Raw genomic sequence first — 22,257 nt, forward strand, 5'->3', positions numbered from 1 at the left:
AAAGAAAGAAAGAAAGAAAGAAAGAAAGAAAGAAAGAAAGAAAGAAAAAAAAGAAAAGAAAAGAAAAGAAAAGAAAAGAAAAGAAAAGAAAAGAAAAGAAAAGAAAAGGCAAGCTTCACTCAAGGTCTCTATTTACACTAAAAAAGAAATCAGATAAAGGCAAGGTGTTGATGGACATGAAGGGAAAAATACATAATAGGTAAATAAACTTAAAATGAGTTTTAACATATGTGGGAGAGTTTCTGAAAAACATCTGCATCACTTGTTATTACTAATGGCATTATATAACCATACAAATTGCCAGATGACTAAACTTCAAATCTGGCAGCAAGCATACAAAAAATGTAATAAACACTTTATTATACTTTTATTAGATTTTTTTGAGAGGGAAGTAACAGTACTTAATAAGTGCCATATATTCTCATTATATATTCAGAAATATATGGAAAGTTGTAATATACCATATCATTAGACTACCAGTATAAAGATACATCATTCTCTTGCAGCCCAGAGAAGAGTGTTACCCAAATTCAGTACCACTCAAAGACTTACTTGGAGGGTTCACAGCATTTATCATATAGTTGTCATCATGGCTGTGATTTATTACAGCGAAAGAATACAAAGTATAATCAGAAAAGGGAAAAGGTGCATGGGAGGAGGGTGTGGGGGAGCTGAGAGGAAATCAGACACAAGCTTTCAAGGTAGAAAACCTGGGCTCTGTGGTCAGAGGCCAGGGGGAAAAAAAGGCAAGATGGCCAGAAAACTGAATAGGGGCATCAAATGAGACCAAAGGAAAACCAGGAGTGAGCCACCTGTAAGGAAATGAAAAAAGGTATATCTAGAAAAAGAGAATGGCCAGCTATATGAAATGCTGCTGATAATATCATAAAGAATAAAGACTTAGAGGCACAATCTCCATTTGGAGACATAGCCAAAAACAGAAATCAATAGGCTAACCAACAAGTGTGAGATCCTTTGCACACATTCAGCATCAGCCAGTTCAAAGGACTCTTACAGAGAGAAAATAGAAAGGGAAGATCTATATGTTCAGCATCCAAAAGGGTCACTTTCACCTCATACACGCAGAAGAGAAAACCTCATGGGTTTTCTATAGAACAGATTAAATGCCTAAGTGATGGTCATAGAGAAGAGTTTTTTCCATCAATGCTATTAAATGATATTTTTAAAAAATCAAAGTGCTAAGATAAGTGACCACAAAAGACATAGCTACTGTTTGAATATAAACACACATGACTGAAATAGCTATTATGTGAAATTGGCCTCAAAATCCTGAATTAATGGACAAATTTTTTTCAGCTTGCTAAAATAAAAATGAAAAACAAAAAAACCCTCCGATATGAAAAATTAACTCTCCAACATAGAGAGTTGTCTGTAAATGGAAATGTTCTACATCAAACTATTTTTCAAGGACTTCTAGCATAGAATTTAAGATCTATTCTTACTAACAAAACAACACAGGCAACTCCGTTTCTCCTGCTCTCAGTTTCTCCTTAGTCACCCTTTACTTCACTAGCTGCTGAAAGCCCTCCTTTTCTACACTGTTCAGCTCCTTGCTACCCAAAGTGTAGTCCCTGGACCAGCATCAGTATTACCCAAGAACTTGTGATACAAAATCTCAGCCTCATGTCAGACAAAATATCCAGATGATTCACAAGCACCTTAAAGTATAAAAAGCACCAGGTGACCTGATACCTGATAGCCAAAGTAAATGTTTTCCTATATTAGGGCTCTACTTTACCACTTCCTTTTTTCCTGGGACCTGTGTTACAAGTTACCTTTCCAAAGCTTGGGAAAAAAAGACTTATTTTTCAAGCCAAAGGGCATGAACAGCTAGAAGGTACTTAGTAATCAGCTGGTCCTCTCATTCTGTAGGAGAGACCCAGAAAGGTTAGTTGTAGGATTCCTCTAAGTCACACAGCTACTGGCAGAAACTTGTTTCTGTGTGCCCTCTCCCTGGTCTCTAGATCCTTGTCTTTTCAGGCTGCCACTGCCTGAAATTTAATATCAGGAAAAAAATTGAAAAGCATGAGTCAGTAGAGGGGTTATTTTGTTTTGCTTTGTTGTAATTCTTAAGAGGGGCGAAGGGTGCTGATTTTAAACACAGGTCCAACAAATGGCTCTTCCTCACAGAACCAGAGCTATTTAATTATTTCGGACCAAATGACTTTCCTACCAGGGCAAACATAAGGTAATACATAGCAGAACTGCATAAATTCCATTACATCAAAATCCTACATACTGGTTCTTCCATGTCCCAGGCACTATCACGTACCATTGTGGACAATAATGTATTGAACTGTAAGGACTTACATTTCTATAAAGTTAATAAACAATAAGAAAACCAACAATTTGAGCTGATGTCAGTAGCCAGTATGTGCTTCCCAAATGCCTCTCTCTCTCTCTCTCTCTCTCTCTGATTTTAAAGACAGAAGCAAAGAAAGGCATGCTGCCCATTCCCAAGAAATTAAGAAACCACAAACTGTGCTAAGTTGGCATACCATTAATTTCCTTTTGCAAAAATTGGTGGATTTTAAAACAACTTAAGCTGAAATACAGTAGATTTTTTTTTTAAATGTTTATTTATTTTTGAGAGACAGAGACAGAGACAGAGTGCGAGCAGGGGAGGGGCAGAGAGAGAGGGAGACACGGAATCCAAAGCAGGCTCCAGGCTCTGAACTGTCAGCACAGAGCCCGGCGTGGGGCCCAAAGTCACGAATTGTGAGATCATGACCCGAACTGAAGTTGAACGCTTAACCGACTGAGCCACCCAGGTGCCCCATGAAGAACAGTAGATTTTAAAAAGGAGCTCCTTTCCACTTTGGCTTCAAAGATGAGTTCCACAGCAAGCCTGAATAATTTAAGATTGCTGAATATCACTGTTTATCTACAAAAGGTTTAATCCTATGGCTCAAATAAAACATACATACAAAAAATTTATCTTTGCACATAGCAGTTGGTTTCCTAATAAGCATGTATATAATAACTTTTTTTTTAATTTTTTTTTAACGTTTATTTATTTTTGAGACAGAGAGAGACAGAGCATGGACGGGGGAGGGTCAGAGAGAGGGAGACACAGAATCTGAAACAGGCTCCAGGCTCTGAGCTGTCAGCACAGAGCCCGACGCGGGGCTCGAACTCACGGACTGCGGATCATGACCTGAGCGGAAGTCGGCCGCTTAACCGACTGAGCCACCCAGGCGCCCCTATAATAACTTTTTAACTTACTCTTTAACAGTTTTACAAACACTAGATAGAGTACCTTGATACCTAATGGAACTCTGACCAAATCTTTTTTTTTTTTTTTTAACGTTTTATTTATTTTTGAGACAGAGAGAGACAGAGAATGAGCAGGGGAGGGGCAGAGAAAGAGAGGGAGACACAGAATCGGAAGCAGGCTCCAGGCTCTGAGCCATCAGCCCAGAGCCCCATGCGGGGCTCGAACTCACGGACCGCGAGATCGTGACCTGAGCTGAAGTCGGCCGCTTAACCGACTGAGCCACCCAGGCGCCCCCCTAAATCTTTTGATAACATAAGTATGTCTCCCATAACCATTATGCTATGCAATTTAAAGTTTCAGAAGATTTCACTTTTAGAATGACATGTGAGAAGCTCCATGGACCCACTCCCCAGGAAAATTGGTGAAAATTATTTTTTAAAACAACCATTTAAAGTCTCTGAATATTGTCCTAAAATAAAGAAACATTAAAAACCTCTTAAAACTCAGTAAGAAAATTAAAAGTCTATAGTATTTTTAAAAAACGAGATTCACTCATTCTCTCCTCACTCCTGGCTCACAAGATAGAAACTCCACTCCAGACTGGTACAGCCAAGAATAAGGCACCCTTCTCCCCACAGCTCCTAGTCAGAGAACTATCTTCCCTGGAGGAGCAGGACATCAGCATTATTCATCTGCTTCCAGCTACCTGTTGCTGACTAAAAACAAAATAGAAAATCTAAATAGACCTACAACAAGTAAAGAGATTGAATTAGTAATCAAAAAACTACCCACAAAGAAAAGACTAGGCCCAGATGGTGAATTCTACCAAACACAAATAACAATTCTTCACAAACTACTCCAAAAAATAAGAGGAAGGAATACTTCCCAACTCATTCTTATAAGGCTGGTGTCACATCAATACCAAAAGTAAGCAAACACAAGAAAACTACAGACCAATATCTCTAATGAATATGGATTCTCAGCAAAACACTAGCAAATGAATCAAGCAATATATAAAAGAACTATGCACCATGACCAGATGAGATTTACTCCAAGAATGCAAGGTGAGTCTAACATCCAAAAATGAATTACAATAGTACACCATATCAATAAAACAAAAATTAAAAACCACATTATCGTCTCAACTCAGAAAAAAGCATCTGACAAAATAAAATCCAACACTCTTCCACTAAAAAAACCACTAGTAATAAAAGGGAACTTCCTCAAACTGCAAAACCTATGGCGTATATCATACTTAAGGATGAACAACTAGATGCTTTCTCCCTAAGACCACACACAAGACTAGGATGTCCATATTCACCACTTTTATTCAACTTTGTACTGGAGGAGCTGCTACGCTGTGCCAACCTAGGTGTGGGACCCAGGTAGAGGCGAGGCTCGAGTGTCAGAGATCAGAGGCCCCCACACACCATCGCCATGCCATGCTGGACAGTTGGGACAAGGACGTGTACCCGGAGGCATCATGCCACACACTGTTGCCCTCGCCGTAGCTCTCAATGCCCAACCCCATAACATATTTGACGAAGGCCTTAGACCTCCTCGTGGACCAGCCCATGACCTAAGAGACAGCAGCATGTAAAGAACAGGTGTTACTACTACCACCAGGAGTTCAGCCATGTGCCAGACATCACTGAGTGCCAGGAAAAGAATGTCTTGTGCATGTTTGAAGCAGAAATGCAATGGAGAAGAGACACTAAAGTTGACCAAGAAATTGTCAACATTATCCAGGAAAGGCTGAAGGCCTGTCAACAGAGGGAAGGCAAGAACTACAGGCAGAACTGTGTCAAGGAGCTGGAGTGGTTCACCCAGGTGGCCAAGGCCTACCAGGACCACAATCACGATTTAGGGCCCATTATTCTACCAGGAAGTACCTGGCAAAACAGAAGCAGCAGATGCTGGCAGAGAGAAAAGCCACTAAAGAGGCCACTGCTGCCTCTGGCAGCAACTTGAGCCCCTTCACACAACTATTACTAAAATAAAGAGTAACAGAGGTGCCTGGGTGGCTCAGCCATTAAGCATCCGACTTCGGCTCAGGTCATGATCCATGAGTTCAAGCCCCATGTCAGGCTCTGTGCCGACAGCTCAGAACCTAGAGCCTGCATCAGATCCTATGTCACCCTCTCTCTCTCCCCCTTCATTGCTCATGCTTGCTTGCTCGCTCGCTCGCTCTCTCAAAAATAAAATATAAATAAATAAATAAATATTTTTTTAAAAAAAGAGTAACAGAAACCTGTTCTGGTGTCCCCTTCAGCCCCGAACCTTATTGATGAGCTTTCATCAATTCATCTTATTGTCCCCATCTCCCTTCAAATCCAGCTACTACTAAACTTGTAAGAGAAATAAACAAAAGGCACTATTAACAAAAACAAAAAACAACAACATTGTACCAGAGGTTTTAGGTCAGGCAATTAGGTAAGAAAAAGAACTAAAAGGCTCCAAGATTGGAAAGGAAGTAGTAAAGATATCTTTACTCACAGATGACATGATCTGGTAGATAGAAAATCCTAAGAAATTCAGTAAAAAACTATGAGAGCTAATAAACAAGTTAAGTAAAGTTGAAAGACACAATAATATTAATATACAAAAATCAACTGCATTTACGATAGCATCCAAAAGAATAAAATACCTAGGAATAAATTTAACAAAGGAAGTGTAAAACATATACCTTGGAAATTATACAATATAGTTGAAAGAACTAAAGGAGATCTAAATAAACAGGAAAATATCCCGTGTTCATGGATCTGAAAACATAACATTATTAAGATGGCAATACTTCCCAAACTGATCTACAGATTCATTGCAATCCTTATCAGATCCCCATAGGACTTCTTCGTACAAACTGACAAGCTTATTCTGAAATTCATATAGAATTGCCAGCAATTCAGAATAGCCAAAACAATCTTCAAAAAGAAGAACAAAGTTGAAGGATTTCCTCATTTCAAAACCTAACTATAAAGCAATAGTAATTAGGACAGTAAGTACTGGCATAAGGATAGACATATAGATAAATGGAAAAGAACGGAGAGTCCGAAAATAAACTTACACATCTATGGTAAATTGATTTTCAACAAGGATGCTAAGACCATTCAATGAGAAATTGCAACAAATGATTATTATTGGATAGCCACATGTGAAAGAATGAAGTTGGACTCTTACCTAAAACCATATAAAAAATTTTATTCAAAATGGATCAAAGACCTTTATGTATGTTAATACACAGCTAAAGCTATAAAATTCTTAGAAACTCCTAGAAGACTTCTTAGAAGAAAACTTAAAAGTAAATCTTCATGATATCAGATATTGTGACAGATTCTTAAGTTTGACACCAAAAGCATAAGTAACAAAAGAAAAAATAAAGGGATTTCACCAAGAGTTGAAACTTTTTACTTCAAAGAACACAAATAGGAAACTGAAAAGATGACCCATAGAACAAGAGAAAATACAAATCATATCTCTGATAAAAGATACCTATCTGTAACATACAAAGAACTCTTTATGACTCAATAATAAAAAGACAGAAACCCAATTTAAAAATGGGCAAAGGATATGAATATATATTTCTCCAAGTCAGATATACAAATGGCCAACAGACACAAGAAAAGATGCTCAGTATCATTAGCCACCAGGGAAATGCGTATCAAAACTACAGTGAAATACCACTTTGTTCCCACTATGATGACTAGAATCAAAAAGTCAGACAGAAACAAGTTTGGGCAATGATGTTGAGAAATCAAAGTCCTCATACAATGCTGTTGGGAATATAATGGTACAACCACTTTGGAAAGTGACCTGGCAGCTCCTCAAACACTTAAACATAGAGTAATCATATGACCCAGCAATTCCAGTCCAAGAGAAATGAAAGCATGTGTCCACATGAAAATTTATACATGCATGTTTATAGTAGCATCATTCATAATATCCAAAAGGTAGAAATGATCCAAAGGTCTATCCACTAATGAATATATGAACACAAAGTTGGCATGTCCATTAAATAGAATACTCTTCAGCAATAAAAAAGAAGTACTGATATATGCTACAACCTGAAAAATTATGCAAGAGAAAGAAGCCAGTCACTAAAGACCTTTTTTTTTGTGATTCCATTTATGTAAAATATATAGAAAACACCTGAAACTAAGTACTGCATGTTAATACTACTTCAACTAAAAATAAATAAGCAAACAAACAAATAAATAAATAGATAGACAAAATGTACAGAATAGTCAAATCCATACAGGAAGAAAATAAATTCCAGTGGGAAATAAAGGACAAGAGAGTTGCAGCTAGAGTGCCAAGTTTTCTTTTTGAGGTGATGAAAACATTCTAAAATTGGCTACAGCGCAAGTGACGGTTGCACATATCTGTGAATATACAAAGTAAAATATACAAAAATAACGTTGAGTTGTACAAATTATATTGGTGAATTGTATGTTCTATAAATTATGTTTCTTTTTTTTTAAGTGTTAGAAATTTTATTAAAGTTAACATTTCACAAGGTCATACTCCTACAAATCAAACTGCCAAAAGTTCCAGGCATACAAACTATCATCTGTGTTAATGTGCCATCTTTCTTCTCCAAATGTCAAAAATGTACTTATTTTAATGATACAAAAAGTCGTTAGAGAGTCCATTTGTGCTGGGTAAGAAATCTATGTCTTCATTCATTTCATGAAATCCATGTTAAAAGAACCCTGTCTTGGTTGTATATTATCACAGCACTCTTGTATTAATCCATTTTCCTCAATTCCCCATAGTGGACTACCATCTTGTTTTCTCAGTGGTAGGGTCCATTTGAGACTCTTCAAGCTGACTGGGTGTAAATGGTTCCACCAACATCTATTACGTTGTATAGGCCCTTTAGAGAATTCAGTCTCAGGATTCACATTTTTGCTATATAAAATAGACTTTTGCAAATATTTCCTTTATCCTCAAGGATAAAACTCCATGGTCTCAGTCTTCAAAATGGCATACCTCAAATAAAAGCTGTATTTGTTCTGAATCATCATCAACCATATTTAATCTGGTAAATTACCCGGGCAGAAAGGGGCTCTCCTCTCACGGTCCCCTTTGGGCTCCTGCCTGACGTCCACCGCCGCCGCCCCTTTCTCCACCCGGCCCTATAAATTATATTCCAATAAAGCTATTCTTTTTTTAAAAAGAATAAATGGTGATAGACATATGAGGAGTGGTTTTACCATTCTTTATGCTTTTGCTTATGTGTAAAATATCCCATAATAAAAAATAATAAACTTTCACTTTTTTTAAAGTAGGATATTCCCATATTCTGGCCCCATTTACCACTCCAGCAGAACAAAAGGATAGCAAGTTAAATTCAGAAGGTTAGCAAAATAAACCCTACCCTTTCTCCTAGAAGGACATCCCACCCCATTAAGAGAAAGAAAAATTAACTACAAGGGTGCCTGGGTCTCACTTGGTTAAGCATCCAACTCCTGATTTGGGTTCAGGTCATGATCTCACAGTTCATGGGTTTGAGCTCAAGTTTTGCACTGTCAGTGCAGAGCCTACCTGGAATTCTCTATCTCTCCATACCCTGCTCACACTCGCACTCTCTCAAAATAAATAAACTTAAAAAAAAAAATTTAACCAGAAATTAAGACATAAATGAAATTCTAGGGGCACCTGCCTGATGCAGCCTACTAAACAAATAAATAAATAAATAAAATTCTGATTCATTTTCCAAATTCAAAGAGATGCAGGCCTTGACTTTAAGATATTAAGGCAAGTAGTAGGCAGGGAAGGTCAGTTACCGGCAGGTTAGAAAGAAGAAAACTAAACATGGGACATTTTTCAGCTGTGAAACCTGGTTTTTCTACTACAAAAACAAAAAGTATGCTGAATGACCAAAAATTAAATATATATAAATTGATTTTCTTATTTGGTTTAGTTAACTGTCTTGAATAAAAATAGGAAACAAGAATTTGCATTTTATCCACTCTTCATTCAGTGTTGATTTCCAGCTCCTCAGTGGTTTTGTTTTTAAGTAAATGAAAAACAAAAACCAAAGATAAGATTTTCAATGGCTATTATTTCTTCTCCCAAATAGGTAACATTTACTAATCATTTACTAAGTCCCAGGCAGTGTTCTAAGTGCTTTGCAAGTATTCTATTTTAATCTTCAAAACAGAAGGTAGGTACTGTTACTCGGGTATGGAGAGATTAAGAAACCTGCCCAAGTGGTCACAACTAGTAAGTAGTAACAAGTAGCATCCAAAACCATTCTGTCTACTCCAGAACCCTAAACAAGTGCAACTATTCCACAAAGACCAAAAAGCTATACTGTTAATATTAACTCTAATCATTCAAGTTCAAACTGCAGGTAAGTATTTTATACACATAATTAAATTTTTAAAGGATGACTAGAAAACAATAATTCGAAGGTTTTAAAAGGTCCATACCTATAAAGAGCCACAAAAGATTGATTTCTTATGCCTTATTAGAATAATAAGTAGAAAATAATCTCTCTATCCCCTCAACTCCAGAAATGCTTTTCCATATTTATCACTTGACACTTTTTTTAATTTTTAATACCTGCTTATATATATGTTATCTTCCACGCCAAATTTACTCAGATTTAGTTTTTCTTTAATATATGGATGTTTTCACACCCGACTGGCCTAGTCCTACAATAAGGAAGGATGACTAGAACAATCACTGAAACAATAACCCCAAGAATCCTGTGGAAAGAAGGCAGATCCTGGAATTAGAAGGCACACTAACACTATTGTTGTTCGTATTAGGAGTTTTGCTTTCTCCAGGTCATGCTAGTGCTGCCTCAAATTTTGGAAAGTAGGAATCAGGGCATTCAGTGCAAGAAAGATGACAAGTGTATGTAGAATTAGAAGAATGCTGCTTTTGAAGATAATATAAGAGATCAGTGTTGGAATTTTCAATAAAAGACACAGAAGACAAAACACAGGAAAGGGAGTTAGACAGATTTGGGTTCCCTTTTTCATTTCACACTTTAGCAGAGTGACCTTGGACAAGTCCCTCACCTTCTAGTCTCCCAACTGTTCTGCGGAACGGAAAGATAAAATGACCTAACACATGTAATTGCTTACCCAATGCCCAACCCATAGGATGTACTCAATAAATGTCAGATAAATGTCACTAGTAACCTAGTAGTAGTAATAGAAGTGGTGGTGGTGGTGGTGGTGGTGGTGGAATGTATCCTGAGCAAGACAAAGTTACGAATGCCAGTCTGACCTCTGGACTGGATATTTAAATGGGATATTCAAAAAACTGACAGTAACCTTTCACTGAAATGTTAGTTGGCAGAGATGTTTTATAATAACTCCACGTGTTTCAATAATTTTTGAAAAATATTTGAATGTCTTTATTCTGAGGGATGAGATTTGATACACACATCAAAAGGTTTAAAAGATTAAAAAATACTATATAGGGGCTCCTGGGTGGCTCAGTCGGTTAAAAGTCCAACTTCGGCTCAGGTCATGATCTCACAGTTTGTGGGTTTGGGCCCCGCGTCGGGCTCTGTGCTGACAGCTCAGAGCCTGGAGCCTGCTTCAGATTCTGTGTCTCCTCTCTTTGCCCCTCCCCTGCTCACACACTCTCTCTCTCTCTCTCTCTCTCTCTCTCTCTCTCAAAAATAAACATTAAAAATCAACAAATAATACTATATACTATTGATATTGGATTGTTCCCCCTCAGTGAATGTTTCCATCAAGAAATTGTACCACAAACATAAGTGTGTAGTTGCAACTTAAGAGCAACTACACACAGCTACACAAAATGGAAAATTCCTTAAACTCTAATAAATAACTTATAAATTATTTGCAAAATGAAAAGCTTTTTTTAATTCTTTTAAATAAGGGTTAGGTCTATTCACACACACACACACACACACAAATCTCAGCAATTATTCTATTTACGTATTTCTAACAAGTTAGAAAATCTATCCCACTCTAAATGCTGGCAGATTTTAGTGAAGCCCCATAGTTTTCCCCTAGCATCTTCAAGTTGTGTGTGTGCGTGTGATATGGTTTCATGTTCAAAGTATAAGTGAGATGGAAAAAAGAAAAAAGGAAAAACTGTGAATCTCTCCAGGAAATTCAAGTCAGTTGCAGGACTGGATTGGAGAAAGGAGATGTTGATAAAAAATCAGCTCAGGTCATCTAAACTGCTGTGGTCTGCAATACACAGAGAAGGAGAAGCAATAATCCTATTGCAAGAAGAATTAAAGGGTATTAGTGCATGTATCCTACTTCAGTCATAGGCTGAGAACTGCTTTGACCATTTGCTCCCAAGACCTGTTGAAGTGCCAGGGGAGGAGGCTGCTTGCGCACCACGTGACATTCCTGACTGGAATCTTTAAAATTTCTTATCGCCCTTTCTCTTAAATGTCCATAAATCTCACACACATTGTGTCGTACTTGCGCTTTGTCTTATTTTTAACGCAAACATCCTTCTGAAGAAACCTATCATCCAATATCCCCTCAAGCCATTACATGGCATCAGGGATCAATCTTGCCCCCAAAACGAAACACAGAAAGGGCATTCACTCTCCCAGTGTTTAATTCCAGACACACTCTTACCTGATGCCGAATCAGGTGGGTCCTGCTCCACCTTTCCGGCAACTCTCTGCAGATCTCCCTTTAAGAATGCCCGCCAGGGTCCCAGGGCTGGAACGACGAGACCAATGGAGGGTGCAGAGAAAAGCAACCCCTCGCTTCACTATTCCCTGTCGTTTCCCCGCTCCAACCTGTTCCACGTCCCAGGCAGAGAGAAAGAGCCTCACCAGGCAGCACCACCACCTCCACAGAGTTGGAGTGACACCCACGAGGAGTAAACCTGCATCCTTTCTGTGTCAAGCCCAGAGACAAGCGGGGAAAACGGCATCAATCTCTTGGAAGAGTCCAGGCAGGCCAGAACAACGGCAAGTCCCGCTTCTCACAAGAGGAGGAAATGGTGAGGGAGGCAGTCAGCGAGATGTAGAAGATAAAGGACACCAACGGCGGAAGGGACACCTCCCCACTCCTGCCTAACTCCAAGCCATCTTCGCCCTGTTGTCATAGCACTTTACAACGAACGCCGCTGCGCAAGTCGGATGGTTCAGCTCCGATGCCTTCTGGGGGCTGTAGTCCAGAGTGGCTGAGGAGGTGGAAGGCGAAAGACTTTTTCTGCGTGGGTAGTGGTTGGAATCAGATTTCTACCGGACGGGGCTGGAGTGAACCACTCCCTGGTCCTCATTAGCAGAGGGATAATTAATACCATTCCTTTTTGCGTCTTTTGACTGTTCCTCAGACTTAGGCTCTGAGGAAGACCCGCCTTCGACTCTGCTGCGGACGCAGGCCACACCCCCTCCACGCCTTCCCGTCCCGCGTGTCAGCACTCGGGGGTGGGGCTTTCCTAGGGGGCGAAGCTCCGGCAGAAGGGGCGGAGTGTCAGGGCTTCTACGCGGGCACGCGCTTCCGAGCCTCTGGGATCCGGTACTTTTCCCGCCCTGAGGCGCAAGAGGCCCAAACCTTGAATTTAGCATTGGTGGCCAAGGTGGCCGCAGAAGTGAGCGCCATTGTGTGAGCCCTGATGGCTGAGGTGGTGCTGGCCCAGTGCATAAATTCGCCCTGAAGAGGAAGACGGGGCTAAAGATCAAAATCGTCAAAGTGGTGGAGATTTTAAACAATTTTCAGGTGTTTATTTTTTCCTAGTAGAAACAGTGCTACTATGAGGTTATTTGTACCTATTCCCTGATCACACGAGCTATTCTCTGTAGCCTATTCCCTGGAGTGGATTACCTGGAATATAGGTATATATATGTTCAACTTTACAATTGAACATAAGAATTATGCCAATTTCTCAAACTTGTATCTGTGCTTTCAAAATCACTATAGGTGTAATACCCTAAAAGTCACCAACCTTGAAACTTACTGTTTTTTCCACTGGATTTTTTCCTGTTTTTCACCATACTTGTTTTTCACATTCTGACTAGAAAATATAATTCTAAGTTATTACAGTTCTTAAAAGAATTTCATGAAAATCATCAACATCATTAATTTTTAATATTTTGATATTATTAAACCATCACAACATTTGTTATAAAAAAAAGAAACGGGGGGGGGGACACCTGACTGTCTCAGTTGGTAGAGCATCTGATTCTTGATCATGAGTGAGTTCAAGCCCCATGTTGGGCGTGGAGCTTACTTCAAAAAAAATTTTTTTAATAAAAATGGAAATTACTTGGATTGACAATAATAGGAGCTTAGGCAAATTATGATGAAATTCTATTCCACTATTAAAATTCAAATTATTGAACGTTTGGCTTGAGTGTTCATAATGTGAGAAAAAGTGTAAAAGATGTATGCAATTTGATATTATTTTTGAAAAGAAAAACATAAGAAAAATGTTGGAATTTTCACAAAAACCTTTACTGTGGCCACACAATGGGCTTAGGAGTGATTTGATTTTTCCTTTGTATGTTCATTGTTTTCCATTACTCATTCAATGGCATGCATTAACTTTATAATTAGAATAAAACTTTTCTTTTTTTAAGTTTATTTATTTGACAGAGGCAGAGAGAGGGAGGGAAAGAGAGAGCATCCCAAGGAAGCTCCAGGCTGCCAGCACAGAGCCTGATGCGGGGCTCAAACCCCAGAAATTGTGAGATCCTGACCTGAACAGAAACCAAGAGTTGAACACGTGATCAGCTGAGCCACCCAGGTGCCCCAGAATAAAAGTTTTTTTTAAATAATAGAATAAGGGGCACCTGGGTGGCTCAGAGAGTTAAGTGTCTGACTTCAGCTCAGGTCATGATCTCACAGCTTGTGGGTTCGAGCCCCATGTCAGGCTCTGTGCTGACAGCTCAGAGCCTGGAGCCTGCTTCGGATTCTGTGTCTCCCTCTCTCTCTCTGCCCCTTTCCCCGCTCACACTCTGTCTCTCTGTCCCTCTCTCTCTCTCAAAAAAAAATAAATAAAAACATTAAATAATAGAATGAAATAATGTAAAATAATTAAATGAAAATTATCTTGAATTAGTAATTTATATTTCAACCTGCTAGGATATGTAACTGCCTGATTTTTTAATGTTTATTTATTTTGAGAGAGAAAGAGAGAGAGAGAGCAAGCACGGGTGGGGGAGGGGCAGAAAGAAAGGGAGAGAGAATCCCAATCAGACTCCATGCTATCAGCACAGAACCCAACTCAGGGCTCAATCCTGCAAACCATGGGAGTAGGCTCAAGAGTCAGACACTTAACCGACTGAGCCATCCAGGTGCCCCCATGTAACTGCTTAATTTTTTTTTAATACATATTCCCTGTGACAGGAGAAGCTTCTGAAAGCTTGTGATATCCAAATTCAACCTATTTCAGTGACAACATAGGATAGTAGAAAGAATACTATTTGCTGGGAAAGCTAAGGAATTTATCATTTGTAGCATGAAAAGTTTATTTTCAGCAGCTGGTGCCATAATTCTTCTTAATGAGTGTGATAGTTTACAAAAATAGATGTAGGGGTTTTTTTGCATTTTTGCTCATTTCTTTACAATATGAATTTGCAGGTCTACCCTTAAATCTGAACGTGACTTGCTTTGGTCAATGAGACATTAGTAAACATGCAAGCAAAGCCACAAAAAGTGCTTCTCCCTCTCATGCTTCTCTTGGAAATACTGCCACCACCTCTTTGTGAATGACCTGTAGAAGCCTGCTGAATGATGAGAAACATGTTGTCAGGTCATCTCCACTGCCCCACTAGACACATAAGTGATGTCACCTTAGACCAACCAAGCCCCGCAGAGCTGGGATCCATCAAGCCAACCCAAAGCAGAACTGCCCACCCAACAGACATTATTTTTTAAATTTTTTTACTGTTTATTTATTTTTGAGAGAGAGAGAGAGAGAGAGAGAGAGAGAGACATGAGTGGGGGAGGGGCAGAGAGACAGGGAGACATAGAACATAAAGCAGGCTCCAGGCTCTGAGCTGTCAGCACAGAGCCCGACCCGGGGCTTGAACTCACAAGCTGTGAGATCATGACCTGAGCTGAAGTCGGACGCTTAACCAACTGAGCCACCCAGGTGCGCCCAGATATTAATTTTTAAACCTCATACATGTTAGAGACATGAAGAACTATACCCATCACCAAGACCAATTATTTACTGAGCTAATTGCTCAACTTTTTGCTTTCACTCATAGAGCAAAATTAATTTTGAAAGATAATACCTAACTTATTTATGTGTGATGCACTCTGATATTTCTTTCTATTCTTTTCTGTTTTATTTCATAGTTTACAATATCACCGGCAACTCCCTAAATTGATTTCACAATCCTCTAATGACTCTTGACCCAAAGTTTGAACAACATGAATATAGGATTTAGCAGTCCAAATAAATGTTTCTGGAATGAATGAATGTCATAAAGGCAGATTTGGCACATCAACACCTGCAGAATATGTGTAGCATCACGCAGTGTGGTACCAGACGGTAGCTAGAGGAATGTCTAAAATTCAAATATGATAATCACTTCTTCGAATTTTATTTTCTTCATTACCTTCCTACCATACTTACTTTGAGATCCAGGTCCTTCCCAAGGTCTAAAAGACCTGGACAATCTCATCCTGTCTACCTCTCCAGTCTCATTTCATGGCTCTTCTTGCTCCCCAGGCTCCAGCCCCACACTGGCCTTCTCTCTCAGTTTCTTCTGTACATGAAGCCTCTTTTCCACAGGCTGTTCTTCTGCCTCTTGGGATGCTTTCCTTTCTTTGCTCCACCACTTCCTACAAATCCTTTAAGCCTCTGTTGATATGCTCCTTCCCCTGGGAAGACTTCCTGTACCACCACCAGAATAGATACCCCCATATATCTCCATAGAACAGATCATAATTGAAATTTTAATATGTGGGTAATTGTCAATTCAACATTTTTCTTATATAAGCTTCACAAAGGCAAAGACTGCTTTCTCCCCTACACTCAGAACATTGTTTACATAGCAGGTCTAATTTACTGTTTGATAAATGAATAAATGAATGTTTTTTGAAATTCTTATTAGCTCTTTCCTCCACCTTTGTAACTTCACAGCTTCTGGCACTCTCCAGAGTTCAGACAACTCCATGGTGCATACCAGAGATGAATCTGAGTGGCTCGCACCAACCAAATGACTGGAATTATTCCTTCCCTCCTGAGGTGACTTTGCTGCTGGCCAAACTTGGGTGCCTGATGCCTATGACCTATGGGTGGGTTCTTGCTCAGGAGGTTCCATGGGCCCTGATATTGTCAGGATCCTGGAGGCTCACCACAAACATTGACTAGATGTGCTCAAACTTGCGGAATCACACTAGTAGCAGGGGCTTTCCACACAAGCCGGGACCAGGGACTCCACTTTTCAAATGACTGAGTTACTGAGTACCCTCACCTTTCATGTGGGAGAACTATAAGAAGTTGCTGTAAAATGTAAGAAGGAAACTTTATGTTTCTAAATAATGAATTATACTACCATTATATTTCTTTATTATCAGGACATGCAGGTTGGTTTTTTTTAATAGGCATCACACCCAGCATAGAGTGCAAAGGGGGGGGGGGCAGCAGGGTGGGAGGAACTTGAACTCAAGACCATAAGATCAAGTCATTCACTTAACCAACTGAGCCACCCAGGTACCCCTATCCATGTTCATTTTAAAAACTAACTTTGTGGGGCACCTGGGTGGCTCAATCGGTTAAGCGGCTGACTTCGGCTCAGGTCATGATCTTGCAGTCAGTGAGTTCAAGCCCCGCATCGGGCTCTGTGCTGACAGCTCAGAGCCTGGAGCCTGTTTCAGATTCTGTGTGTCTCTCTCTCTGACCCTCACCCGTTCATGCTCTCTCTCTGTCTCAAAAATAAATAAATGTTAAAAAAAAAAACAAACTAACTTTGTGGGGTGCCTGTGTGGCTCAGTCAGTTAAGCATCTGACTTCGGCTCAGGTCATGATCTCACCGTTTGTGAGTTCAAGCCCTGCATCAGGCTCTCCACTCTCGGCGCAGAGCCTGCTTTGGGTCCTCTGTCTCTCTCCCCACTTCCCGCTCCCATCTGCTCACATTCTCTCTCAAAAAGTAAACATTAGGGGTGGCTGAGTGGCTCAGTCAGTTAAGCGTGTGACTTTGGCTCAGGTCATGATCTCGTGGTCTGTGCGTTCAAGCCCTGTGTCGGGCTCTGTGCTGACAGCTCAGAGCCTGGAGCCTGCAGCCTGCTTTGGTTTCTGTATTTCCCTCCCTTTCTGCCCCTCCCCCATTCATTCTTTCTCTCTCTCTCTCTCTCTCTCTCTCTGTCTCTCTCTCTCTGTCAAAAATAAACATTAAAAAAAATTTTAAAGTAAACATTAAAAAAATAAAAACTAACTTCGCAAACATTGTTTCTGACAATTTTTAGTCATAGACAATAGAATCCACTCTAGCTGATTTAAACAAAAACTAGTTTCAAGGCAATCAAGTAGTTCATCAAACCCAGAAAACCAGATTCTAACACCTCACACCCAAGGTATTTCAGGGCACTTACTGGTTCAGGCAACTTGCATCAACCACTAGATTGGTTAATGCACCAGTTCTTTACTCTCAGAGGAGAATCTAATTTCCAAGTTCAAAGACATACCAGTGTTAATATTCTGTTTCTGTTCATAGCCTTTATACGTTCATTCATTTTGACTTTGTCTAATAAATCCAAAGGGGCTCCTCATATTTTTTAAGTATTAATTATATTGAACACCACGTTTGAGGGAAATACTCCCTATGCTGTTTTTACTTCCTCTGTGGTTTTTTCCATTAAAGCTAAAACAATTACCATAACTTCACATATCAGACACATTTTCAAAATGCAATCTAGTTAAGCACTTAACACTTTGCATCCTGGTTCCAGGAATTAACTTCTGCATCCTTGGGCCTGTTATTTAACTCTGGGCCTTTTTAAAATTTGTTTATTTATTTTTGAGAGAGAGAATGAGTGGAGGAAGGGCGGAGAAAGAGAGAGAGAATCCTAAGGTAGCTCCCTGCTGTCAGCACAAAGCCTAGTGGGCTGGGGAGGGCTGGGGGAGGGCTGGGGGGGTCTCAGGCACCAGGAGCCCATGACCTGAGTGGAAATCAACAGTAGGATGTGTAAAGGACTGAGCCACCCAGGCGCCCCTAAACTTCCTTATCTACACAGTAAGGTAAGGGTAATACATAAGGGTAATTAACAGCACTGAGTAAGCTTTTAAAAATTAAATCAACTCTTAAGGGCTTAAATCAATAACCACAACATAAAAAGCGCTCAGTATATACAGCTTTTTTGTCCAGCACCCAAAAGTTATCTAAATAAACCATACGCTATGTTTTCACCATGCTCTGGAAAATTAGAGAATTTCTATGGAGAGTCTTGCTTTCTTCAAAGCTGTTTGAATCCCAGCACCACGTAGCAGCAGCGCTCATAGACTAATCCCACCAGGGACTACAAAGTCACTTCGCAGCCGCACCCAGGGTCCCAGGGGCGGGGCTTTCCGGCTGCCCCGCAGGCCTCCTCCGCCCGCCTGGCCGCCACCGCCAGGGGTCGCGCGCCGAACTCCGGCACCGGCCGTCCAGGCAGCGGGCTCACGGAGCTCCGAGCGCCGACTTGGGGCCGCGGCCGGGGGAGGTGGCCGGCGGGCCTGGCGGGAGGCGGGGACCGGGAGGCCTCGGCGGAGACGGAGGGCGCTGCCCGGGCGGACGGCGGGAGGGGGCGCTGCGGTGTCGGCCCCGGCGCGGCGCGGAGGAAGTGCCGTCTTCGCTGCCTCGGCAGCCTCAGGCGCTTCAGCCGCGTCGCGGGTCGCCTCAGGCGCGCGGGCCGCGATGTCTTCCCGGCCGGGGCGTGACGACGCGCGAACCGGAGGCGCGCGGCGGCCGCGGGAGTCGGCCGAGCAGGAGCTGCAGCGGCGCCGAGAGCAGAAGCGGCGGCGGCACGACGCGCAGCAGCTGCAGCAGCTCAAGCACCTGGAGTCCTTGTGAGTCCGCGCCGCCCGCGCTCCTCCGCGAGGCGTGCGGTCGGGGTGGCGCGGGGGCGCGTGAGGCTGGGTCCCCGGGGGACCCGGGCGCGGGCAGCGGGACCCCGGCCAAGCCGACCGCCAGTTCCGGCCCCGCGCGGCGCGGCCACCCGACTTCCAGTGGCGCCTCCGCGGGGAGGGAAGGGCCGTTCCCCCCGCGCGCCGAGCGGCCGGGACCGGCAGGGGAAGCGCGGGCTCTAGTCCCCCGCGCGAGGTCGGCGTGCGGCCGGGGCTCGGCGGGGCGGGTGCGGCGGATCCGGCGGCACTTAGTAAGCGCTCGGACGCGATTTGGGGACTGAACGCGCGGCCAAGTGCAGTGAGCGCTGCGGTCGTGCCCTTTCACGGTGTCGGTTCAGAGGGCCCCCGGTGGACCGGGTCAAATCCGCATTCTCTTCATCTGCTGCGAAGGAGGGACGAGAACCAGCCGTCCTGTACCGTTCGTGCGGCCCGGAGGGGAGGGCCGGAGAATGGGGTGACGGACTGTCCCTGAAGATTCCGAAGGTGGCTGTCAGGTGGAAGAGCGTGGAGACTTGTTCTCTTTAGTCCTGAGGATTTTGAGCAGCATGAAGGGTGGGGGCTACGAAGAGGCCGGTTCCAGCTGAGCAGAAAGAATGAGGACCGGGGTCTCCCGTTCCTGCTGGTCAGCGTGGCCTGACTTCAAGAGGCCCCGTGCAAGGCCAGCTCCGGCGGGTTCGAGGAGAGTGCCCATGGCTGTGGGAGAAGGGCAGGTTGTAGAGGAGATGGAAACATCAGGCGGGAGGTGCATTTATGGCCTTTCGGTGCTTTTCTGTGATTGTCACTCTGTAATGAGCTCCAGAAGGCAAACGTAAGTTTGCTGTTCCCTGAGTTATTCAATAAATGACACGTTTTTCTTTCAGGCACTTCTGTTACCTGTACTAAGATGATCATGTAAAGAAAAGTCTTCAAAGGAGTCAAATCCTTTGTAATTAACCTGGGAGCTTTGACACAACATGCATTGCATTATTGGAGGCTGGCCAGCTGTTTTCATCGTGACCCTTGAGCTGAATTTCACCTTAGTAAGGCAGTGGTTGCAGGGTACAGGCCCAGTATTGTTAGCAGGTACAGTCCTGGCCTCTTCTTGCCCTCAGTGGCCCTGTCCTGTGCACCGCAGATTTTCAAAATCCTTTGCCTAGAATAAGCTTGAGTTTAGCAGGGCTAAGTTAAACATTGTCTTTAACTGTGGGATACCAGATCCTGGTTAACACCATACATTTATTTTGTAACTCACAAAGCACCCGTAGACATTGGAGAGACTATAATCTCCTTTTGCAGATGAGGAAATGCAGGTTCAGGAGTTAAGTAACCTGATCAAGGATACACTGACCTGTAAACTAGCAAAACCAAAGAGAAACCCAGGCATCTGATACCCAGATTGGTTGGATTTTTCCACTTCAGGGATTTAAACCTTCTGGACTGTTGCCGTATTTGGTTTGGCTAGTTTAGAGACTTGTTTGCTTTTAAGTCAAAATGTTTAGAGTAATACTTTAATTTAAACATCACATAGTACTAAAAGACTGAATTCAAGAAATAGTGGTTTGCATCCCTGTTCTGTAGTCACCCACACATTCCCAGCACCAAGGTTTCAACAAGGAAACTTAGTTTTTTCTTCTGGGATTTAACTAATTTCTCAATGATATGCTTATACTGCCCTTTTAGATTGAACAATAGACATTACCTATAAACCTAATGTCACATAAATGAGGGTTTAGTTCTCTTTCCCTACCCTTCTTGCATCCATCCTTCCAATATAGTTTCATTATAATTTTTGTTCAATCAGTATTGGTTCAGTTGGTATTAGCATTATTATAACTATTCAGTATTGTCCACTTGTTTTTTAATTTTTTTATGTTTATTTTTGAGAGTGAGAGAGCACGAGCGGGGGAGGGGCAGAGAGAGAGGGAGACACAGAATCCGAAGCAGGCTCCAGGCTCTGAGCTGACAGCACAGAGCCGGACACGGAGCTCTAAATCATGAACCATGAAATCATGACCTGAGCTAAAGTATGAAGCTTAACTGACCAAGCCACCCAGGCACCCCAATATTTTTACTTTTGAGCCAAATGGTATTCTGTGATTTCTTTAGCTCTCTAGTACAACTGTATTTTTTAACTAATTAGAGCCTCAATTATTTTCATTTGCTTGATTTCTTATTCTCGCCTGCTAATTTTATTCCAAAGGCTATAAAGCTGAAGGTACTTTTTCTCCATGCTCCTATATATCGGACAATCTGATATGGTTTATCAGGTTTATTTTTAAAACCTAAAATCTTCCTTCTACTTTCCTCCAGTACACTCTGGTTGCTTTCTAGACCTGGTGTACAACTGCCCTCATCAGTCTCCTGTCTTGGATCCCATTCCTGGACCCCATGTCTTCCTCTTTCTCTCTTTAGCTCATTTTGTTGAAATACATTATATAACTTCCTACAAAAAGTGCATTAGGGGTAAATATGTTGAGTCTTTACATATCTGAAAATGTCTTTATGCTACCCTCAAACATGATAGGTAGTTTGGCTAGGTATAGAATTCTAGGCTAGAAAAATTTTCACTTGGTTTCAAAGGTGATATGCTACCATTTCCTAGCTCCCAGTATTGCTGAGAAATTTGATGTCACTCTGATTCCCTTTCTTTTATAAGAAACTTGTTCTACCTCCCCCACCTTTGCAAGCTTTAAAGAATTCTTTATTTCTAGTATTTTGCTGTTTCATGATGTGAAATTTTTCTCACTGGATTTCAGATTTTTTTTTCTAGATACTTTGTGGGTGTTTAATATACATACGTAAACTCTGTTTTAATTTCCTTACCACCATTTTGTTTTTTCTTACTCAGACTTCTGTGATCCTCTTTTCACTCTTATTTTCTGTCTTTTCATCCTATAAGATTTATCTTCCTATCCTTCCACCATTGCACTTTTTTTTAAGTTTCAATTTTTAACTTTAAAGAACTTATCGGGGCGCCTGGGTGGCGCAGTCGGTTAAGCGTCCGACTTCAGCCAGGTCAC

At 41.6% G+C, this 22,257-nt stretch overlaps 2 protein-coding genes and 1 pseudogene across 11 annotated transcripts in view; 2 read left to right on the forward strand and 1 right to left on the reverse strand.

Annotated features, from left to right (window-relative positions):
* Positions 1-12,552, reverse strand: part of BBS9 (Bardet-Biedl syndrome 9) — a 447,491-nt gene extending 434,939 nt beyond the window's left edge. For 2 of the 7 annotated variants that reach the window (XM_040472287.1, XM_040472283.1), the window contains exon 1: positions 11,827-12,550. The gene's annotated coding sequence lies outside the window, so the exon portion shown is untranslated. Of the gene's footprint in view, positions 1-11,826 lie in introns of all 7 variants that reach the window. The other 5 variants (XM_040472286.1, XM_040472284.1, XM_040472285.1 and 2 more) reach the window with 4 other exon arrangements.
* Positions 4,270-5,238, forward strand: LOC121028008 (NADH dehydrogenase [ubiquinone] 1 beta subcomplex subunit 10-like; annotated as a pseudogene).
* A 6,428-nt stretch (positions 12,553-18,980) lies between the features above and the next one.
* Positions 18,981-22,257, forward strand: part of RP9 (RP9 pre-mRNA splicing factor) — a 214,575-nt gene continuing 211,298 nt past the window's right edge. For all 4 annotated transcript variants that reach the window (XR_005789272.1, XR_005789274.1, XR_005789273.1 and 1 more), the window contains exon 1: positions 18,981-19,201. Coding sequence is in view for 1 of the 4 variants with exons in the window: in XM_040472302.1 (XP_040328236.1) it covers positions 19,050-19,201 (152 nt within the window). In the remaining 3 variants the exon portion in view is untranslated. The remainder of the gene's footprint in view (positions 19,202-22,257) is intronic.

Source organism: Herpailurus yagouaroundi, unplaced genomic scaffold, assembly GCF_014898765.1.
Source record: "Herpailurus yagouaroundi ecotype Mexico unplaced genomic scaffold, PumYag 100, whole genome shotgun sequence".
NCBI classification, from domain to species: Eukaryota; Metazoa; Chordata; class Mammalia; order Carnivora; family Felidae; genus Herpailurus; species Herpailurus yagouaroundi.